At 31.9% G+C, this 8,967-nt stretch overlaps 1 protein-coding gene across 1 annotated transcript; it reads right to left on the bottom strand.

The window, feature by feature from the left end:
* Nucleotides 1–2,947: 2,947 nt before the first annotated feature.
* LOC139102542 (sodium-coupled monocarboxylate transporter 1) lies at nt 2,948–8,899 on the bottom strand. Its single transcript, XM_070656507.1, is given in 16 exon segments — nt 2,948–3,152; nt 3,154–3,183; nt 3,362–3,563; nt 3,733–3,837; nt 4,181–4,269; nt 4,350–4,436; nt 4,513–4,699; nt 4,815–4,924; nt 4,997–5,105; nt 5,169–5,309; nt 5,475–5,629; nt 5,831–5,898; nt 6,366–6,417; nt 6,495–6,709; nt 7,521–7,798; nt 8,044–8,899. Coding segments are annotated over 15 exon segments (1,878 nt in total). The 5' UTR covers nt 7,786–7,798; nt 8,044–8,899; the 3' UTR covers nt 2,948–3,089.
* Nucleotides 8,900–8,967: the final 68 nt, after the last annotated feature.

Below are 8,967 nucleotides of genomic sequence, written 5' to 3'. Positions count from 1 at the left end.
TGAATTAAAGCGGAAAAAAAATTAAAATTTACGTTTTTTATAAAACTCATTTTTTAAAATATTTAGAGAAGAGTTCGCTGTTATACATAGAATTTATTCTATATTTGTAAAAATTTGGTGTGACGCCAGAATTAGCTGATAATCGGTGCTATTGTATGCCGTTTATTAAATTATATATATTTCTTTTTGTTACAAAATGGATACCGTACAGTATGAATTGTATAGAGATGAGAAAGAGAGAGAGAGACGGACAGGTAGCCGGAGGGAGTGGGGTAAGGGTGAGCGACGTATGTGTCGCGTGCGAGTTTTTTTTTCTCTCTCTGTCCTTCTCCAGCGGTCAAACGAAACGCACGTGTACAAGAGCCGCGTTACGCACATATGTACGTAGCAGCCGCGCTGTCTGCATAAGTAAATTATATTCTTACATATACGATCATGATTTTCTGAGGCGAAGTGTTATGCAGATAATTTTAATAATTAATTATTCGGATTTTTGTTGCAGGTGACGCAGCGCGAGGACGAAAGTCAGAGTCTCTGAAAAGAAGCTCGACACTTTGATAAGGAGATCTGATATTCTGAGAGGAGGAGGAGGCCTCGGAAAGGCATCGGGCACCAGCGGATCATCCCCAAGGGTAAGAATCATTCTTTTGATACACAAAACTAGTAACTTGTCGTAATGGAAAATTTTATTTTTAATTAAGTATGTGTAGCATTTCTACAATTAAATTATACATTTTTTTTTGTTGCAGATTAGCGTAGCTGCGTTCACCGCCGTCATCGAAAGTGCCGTCTCCGCCGGTTTTAATAATATTATACGAACCGCAGCCGGTTCGTCGGGCGTTCTCGCGAATTCGTTAAGTAATCGGGCGTGTGATTTGCTACGCGATTTTGATAAACGGGAGTGTCGTAGATTGTCGTGCGAATCTGTGTTAAATTCTTAGTGCTTGCGATTGTAACTTCACCCGGTCGCGTTCGCGAGTTACATGTGCGCGGGAAGGATGACTCGTCACGTCCCATCTGAGAGGAGGAGCAGGCTCGGGACGGGCATCCTGCATCGGCGGAGCAACTCTTAGGTGAATATACATTTTTTAAAATAAAATATTAAATAAAAACTTTTACCTTTTTTTTTTTTAATTAATTTTATAAACCAATTTACACGTCTACAATAATATATTTTATTTTATGTTACAGCCAACGCCAGAATTCTACAACTCCGCTGAAGCTCATGCAGATTGGTGAGTCGCATGATTTTTTTTTTTTTCGTAATATGTAATTGGGCTCTGTTAAAAAATAGCGCGAGCATGGTTTTTTTCTAGTACATATAAAAATGGTGTTGGGGTTCTGTAACATGATTTCCGCTGAAACAACTATTCTTGTATTGGACACGTTGCGAAAATTGCTCAAAAGCCTGTGTTTTGTGGTTTGAAAAGTTATCCATCACCACGCACTAAAAACTATAAATTCCGTTTCAATGGACGGCCATTGAAACTGTAGCGCATTCGAGCGATGTCGCCCGTAGCGTCGTGTTTGCATGCGCAACGTCGGTTTTAGCCGGCCAAAAACACATTGCCTCTATCTATTTGAAATATTTTAATCGGACAGTTGTAAAGACAAAGGGTCCGCGCGTCAAAAAATCATTTTTTTCCGATCCTTTCGTCTCAAAGCGAATATTGAATCGGCGTTACAAAAAATATTTATCACCGCTCTTTCGCGACAGTTCTTTTTTATTCCGAACACTTTAAAAGAGAAATTATTGATTTGCGAACAGATTTGAGGAAAATGTTAAAGTTGTCAGCAGCATTTTTCAATGACCAAAATATTTTAACATTTAAAACTGAAAGCTTATTGCATCTTAAAGAATTCAGAAATTAATCTTGCAAATATTACTGGGATATCGCAAACGTTTTGGCAAAGAACACAACTTTTAAAACGAAAAAGGGAACTCTTTATATCGGAAATATTGCAGCGTGATACTTTAGCTTTTACAAAACTATTTGTTCTTATTTTTAACACTCGATGCAGTTAAGAAAATTTTCGTAAAACATTTCTAATAAATGTTTCTAAAAGAATTTTAATTATTCTATAATTATTTTGATAAATACGATGAAATATGTGAGAAAGTGAGATAAAAGGAATCTGACGGGGTACTCGACATAATAAACTCTTATACTTTTCATATAAAGCTATTGAATGTTCTCCATTGAGAGATCAAAGGCGCCGCGACTGCCCATAAACTAGAAAGTTATCAACATTGTTTCCAACAAGAATGTAATAACCATAATATAAATTATTCTACGAAAGTAAGAGCGTGTAATAGCAATTATCTGTTAATGAAACTGTATAATTTTGTTGGACGTATTCAATGTGACGGATGTTGCAGCGCAATGCCGTGAATAAATTCGATACATTAAATGCGAAAACATGCAGATAAATTCTTCAAAGATAAATTCTCAATAAATAAATATTATGCGCGTGCATGCGATATTTTCAATTTAACAAAAAAAATATATATATATATTAAAAAAATGAAAAAAAAAAATCCAGCTACAATATTCGCGCTGATCGATAATCTCAAAGTCCGACTTCCGCTTCCTGCGGCCACGAGTTGACACGTATGGCCTCACGGTGAGTCCACTTCGCAATTAACGAACTTATAATTAGCGCACACCACGCGCTGACAACTTTCCTCAGTTCGGATTACGGCCCTTCCTGTCAGCGACAAACGCGTGTTAGCGTGTTACTTCGCCGGGCAGTGTCAGACGTTCTTTCTGTTTATATAGATCTCGATTTGCAGCTCCCGAATCTGAAGTAATTGAAAAGTTTTCTATTTCTTTTTCGTACGAATTTTAGTTTTAATTCTGCGTCTTTTTATTTCTTTCGAGCCGCGAGATGCTTTTTTGAGATAAGTTGTAAGTGATACTGTATGAAATTGGAAAGCAGTCTTACGTAAAGTAAATGGAAAGCATTCTCAAAACTTTAATTTACAGTATTGAATACATTACAAATATATAATTTTTTATCCAAGTTTTATACAAAATTTTTTTCGTATTTTAGTATATATATATATATATTTAATAACTACTTATTTATTACATCATGTTGAGAGCAAGATGTTTCTTCTGATAGTAATTTATCATCTTCATTGATAATACAAGTCGCCACTTTTTCATTTGATTTTGCCACCTAATAGTAAATAAAAAATCAAATATATTAACAATATCTTAACAAACGGTTAAATAATATAACTTATAATAAAACTTATTTTTAACTGTTTTGTAATAAAAAATCTTATTTAAATAGATAAAAAAAGTTTAACAAAATAATAAGATTTGAAAGAAATTTATGAGAATAATAATAAAACCTTAAGCTGCTGTAGCTCGGCGTCAGCATTTTTCTTTGAACTCTTTAAATATTTTCTTACAAATGGTGCTACAAGCATCGGATCTAATTTTTCAACATCTTCAGAGGTGATTAGAGTTACGATAAGACTGACAATTACAGTCACTAAGGCACCGGTCATAGTATACCATAGGTAACTGAGGCGGTATAATGCCCATGGTTCCCTATCAAAATTTTAATGACTGTTATTATGAATATTATTAATATTACTTAATATATTCCATAAAAATTTGCAGCACTGTAGACTATAAATTAAATTTTTAATGCAGTTCATGCGGGGGTAAAGCAAATTCTATAATTAGAATCTGTAAAATTAACATTATTTTAACTTACTCTCCATTATTTGAAAATGAATCTGGTGGCACAGATAATAATAAATTTTCTACTTGTGGGAATGAGTACGTGCATCCTTCTGTAGTAACAGGTTTCGTATCAAATCTATAAAAAAGTAGTAATGTTATTCGTAATTGCGTTAAATTTTTTTTAATGTAATTTTGTATTAGATCGCATTGTATACATATACAGAATGTCTCGCGCCATATAACAACGTTTATAAGGATAGGTAGGTCTTTTTGAGGCAAGTAAAAATGTCCTATACCATTTTATAAAATTGTTGACCGTCGTTGACAAAACATTTTAATTTTTTTCTCAATAACAGTCAACAATTTTGTAAAATAATCCAGGACTTTTCTACTTGTCTCTAAAAAAAAACCTATCTACTCCTAAACTCAGTCATACTACACGGGACATCCTGTATATTTCCAAACTTTATAATACCAACTTAATTTGCCCAGCACTGATGGCTGCTTCGGCAGAAAGGCCAAGCCATCCCATGAAAGTTAAACCTGCAATTCCTCCGATTAAAGCACCCTGTTAAATTTAATTAAACTGTTTTTTATTCTTTATAAATTAAAAAATAATGTTCGGCTAAGTTTATCTTTGACACATACCTTGGCATTAATCCATGGTAATAGCATTCCCATGTTGAAAATGCCAAAAGATGGTCCATTAGTGATAGCGCCTAGACTTATTGACAACTGCAACATTTATTTACATATAAATACAATTTTTAAGAATTACTTTGCACTTATCGATTTATGTTATAACATTTACCTGCAGCACATGAGTGCCTGCTTGTTCAACGACAAATACGAGTGCAGCGCAAATTGTTCCTAAAATAACAACTGTCAGCTTCATAAAAATGTCAGCATTCTTATGCGTAAAAGGAGTCTTAATAAAGGGCTTGACAAAATCTTGAAGCACTACAGCTGCCATAGAATTTAAACCAGTTGATAATGAACTAAAAAAGAAATATTAAATTAATTTTAATTCTAATATTTTTACGTCTAAATAGATAAGAGTAAATAATACTTAATTTTTGTATTTATATAATTATATTAATATGTAGATATTACCTAAGTGCAGCGCTAAATATACCAGCCACAAATAGACCAGGCAAGCCTGGAAAGTCTCCTAAAACGTTCATAACTAACAGCGGTAATAGTTGATCCTTAGCTCGCGCCAGCTGTGTTATAAATGCAATGAATAGATCGTATTTTTAATATTCAATACGCTAAATATTAAAAAAATATTTTACCTTAGTCGTAAGTGGATCGCAATCATGATACCAAGCGTAAATTAGCATACCAGCATATCCACATATTCCAATCAGCATTATAACTCCGGTCATAAAACACCAAAGTGCTCTGAAATACACGAGTGTTGAATAAAAAAAATTAATTTCACAATAATTATATTTATTATAATACCTTCTAGCTGATTTCAAAGTAGGAAGTGCTAGATATCGTTGAATCATATTTTGATTAATGGCAGTAATTTGTAACCAATGTACAAAGCCGCCTATAGCAAGAGCCCAAAATGTGTGTCGTGTTAAAGGACTCCAATCTAATCTATAAAATAATAATCACATTATAATAAATCTTTGTAATCGTATTCTAAGAAATTCACACACACACGCGCGCACACATACTCTTTCGCTCTTTTATTAGATTTATTATTTATAAGATTTATTATTACATCGCTGTTAGTTAAAAAATACCGTTTAATACACGCACGTAGGTAATTCGAGTCTTCCAGATTCCAAATTTCTTCGAATTACTACTGAAAATCCACCAACGTCTGCCGTCCCCTTAATTGTAATTAACAACATAGAGCCAAACATAATGAAAGTCTGAAAAAAGTCTGTCCATACTACAGCTTTTAGTCCACCCTAAATAAAATAAAAAACTTTTTTCAACAAAATTGCTTAAATTAGAAATTATTTTAATTATTTTTTAAATATAACTAAATTAATCTGATAAAATAACACGTAACTTATGTAAAATTAAATGCCTTTTTAGGCGTCTATATCGCTTCCTTATATTTTTTACTTGGTTCCTTTAATACGTTTAAAATTAATTAATGTCCTTACCACACAAGTGTAAAATATGCAAACAATGCATACAAAGGGAGTAACAATGTGTACATTTACTCCAGTGACTAAAAATAAAAAAAAGCTAAAATTAATTTTACATAATATTATATCGCAGGTTTTATTTCTGCAGAATATATTTTCAAACAAATTCAAAATTATACACGTACGGACATGTATAATTAATTAACCCCTTGCCGTACTTTCACGAGTCAGACTTGTGATAATAATTTTGAACCAAATATGAATATCACGAGTCACACTCGTGGAAACAAATATCACCAGGAGCCAAACATCACAAGTCTGACTCGAGAGACAATTTTTCCCGGTTTGTTCACGGTGGGGTGTTACAGAAAATAAACACTTATTATCTCTAACCGCTCGAGCACGGATTTTATCAAATTAATTAGTTCGGCAAAAGGTCAAAGAATTAGAACACTATGCCATTCAGAAATTAATTACAACAGAAAATTAAATTAAATCGTCTATAATTTTTAATATGTTTAAACATGTGTTTAAAAAATATATAATATACCTTGATTGAAGGCCAATGCAGGTACATAAATGACAATTGGAAGCCAGGTAATCTAAAAAGATATCGCGTATAATATTATTTAAAATTCTTATAAATTCCATACAAATAAAATTGTTTTATCTTACTCACAATATTGATAGCAAAGAGGATTGAACCCAACAATCTCATTTTTCTATCAAAACGCTTTTCGAGATATTCATAAGTGCTGGTAAGTTTCAGCTCGTGAAATACTGGCAGATATACGATAGATATGACAAAAGTAATAAAAAAGGCTGTTATACAGATAAATAGGTAACTTGTGCCATGTACATAAATCTCCGTCGGTGTGCCCAACAACGAGATACCTACAACATATTATTTAATTTTAAATTAAAATGAAAAAGATCATAATAAGCCTATCAAGAAATCAAATTATTTCATTTTATTACACAAATGTATTTTTGAAAAGCGTGTTAAATGATTGAATTACATGGCAGTAAATTTTCCTTGCAGAATATTTATCATTCCTGTTTAATTTCCCTATCTATTTGCTATCACCTTATGTCGGAAAATTTTCCCCTTTTGCTCTTATTTTACAAATAGCAAGTTTTGTAAGTAAAACACAAGTGTGATAAAAGCACAAGATTTGATTTTAATAGAAAGCTCAGATTAAATTAAGTAATTTGCATTTATACCGCTATTATTTTATTTTATTATACTTTATTATGACTTTAAAGTTATTATATACATTCAATGTATAATAAAAGTTTCTTTAGACATATATAAAAAAATATGTATTACTTGTGTTTTATTTTATGTAACACAATTAATCTAATGTAAATCTTATTACATTTGAAACATAAGTATATGTAGCTTTGTAAATAACAGGATATTTATTACCCCTTTATCTTTTTATCTAATCTAGTGATTTATCACCATCTTAAAATAGTAACGATTTCGTAGTAGAAATAATGATTTCACGGAAAGTTCCCATAAATATATGTAACAAAAATTAATAAAACTAACTAAACTTATTATACAATTTAATGTAAACATATAAACGCGCGTATCTATACAGATTCTACATACGCACATGCATACATACGCATGCCTTATCCTTACAAATAATTTATAATCCAAAAAGTAATAGAGAAATTATATAAAATAGAGTTATACCTGATATAAAACTGGCTAGCAGACTAAGACTGACTGGAAATGAACTCATATTCCTTCCGCCAACTAAATATTCATCTTCACCAGAGGACTTTTTTACGAAGCCAAAGTAAATACCGATAATACCGCAAATGACCAGCATTGCAGCAAATACAGTGTAGTCTGGCATACCAAAATTCTGCATAGATTTGCTGATTTGCTGGACAGTCGGCATTTCTGGTGCCCATTTCGTTAAATCCAAATCGTCTACGGTGCCCTCCGAAGTCATCTTGTTTATAAAACTAAATTTATTAAGTTATGCATGTTATTTTATCAATTATTGTAGTAAATTGCATTGCAGAATGTTATAAAAATCAGATCAATAATAGAATTTTTCAAGGAGTCAATCACTATAGTTGATGGGAATTATTGCATGTTTTTCTATAAATATATTGCGGCAGTACAACAATACGAGCAAACGCTATTCTTAGAGAACTACTTATATTTTTTTTTAATTAAATTTTTATCATAATATTTAAGTATTTACCTTCTGATATAAATTTGAACTTAAAGAGTCATCACACAGATAAATTATTTTAACGTATAAATCAAAAGGAGTAAATTAATTGAAATGGTAAATTACCACTTGTATCGCGGATAATATTGATTAGAAGAGCTATTTCACCTAAGTATAAAAATGTTAATAATGCAAGTACATTACAATGAAAATAATTGCCACACGCCGCACGCCACACGACAAGTATGATGAAACTATCGTGGAAGACAAGAAACGACTACCTTAACGAGCATCACGCGAACTGTACCGGGACCTGAGAAAGAGTAGAGCGTCGCTTCGTGATTATGCGCATCATGATAGTGTCACTGTGACAATCTTCTAATTAAACTGACAATAGGCACAAAGTATGAAGTACAAAATGACTGATAGATATACCTCACAGTTAGAAGAACCGCAAGTGGATAATATGACCTAAATTTAGTCTGTGATATGGATATATGTTTAGTTAAATTGAAAGCCCTATAATTCTAGGATGAATCATTATGTTTAGTTTCCCTCCTTCACTCTCTCTCCCTATCTCTTATAAAAATAGTATCTCATAAAGAGAACATAGAATTATCTATTACCACTTTTAAGCCACTCGCACTAATTATCCGACAATATCTTACACTTTTAAACATTTTCATTCTTTTATCTTCTTTCTTCTTTCTCTTTAAATACTCTTCCTTTTTAAATACTGTAAACTAAATTTTAAAAATATATTGTCAAACTGAATAGCGGTAAGACAAACGATTTTATATAGAATTTCCTTAATTAGAGATTACCAAAAAATAACTTAAAATGCTCGCTAGCAAGACATACATGTAAGCATTCACTTATATTAAAAAATTACTTAGACCCACTTTGACAAAGTTTCGATTAAACTAATCGTTAGGCCAAAATGAGCTTTAGGAT

This window comes from Cardiocondyla obscurior, linkage group LG05, assembly GCF_019399895.1.
Source record: "Cardiocondyla obscurior isolate alpha-2009 linkage group LG05, Cobs3.1, whole genome shotgun sequence".
In the NCBI taxonomy this organism is placed as follows: Eukaryota; Metazoa; Arthropoda; class Insecta; order Hymenoptera; family Formicidae; genus Cardiocondyla; species Cardiocondyla obscurior.
Note: the sequence above shows the minus strand (reverse complement) of the source record. Positions and strands in the feature narration are given on the sequence as shown.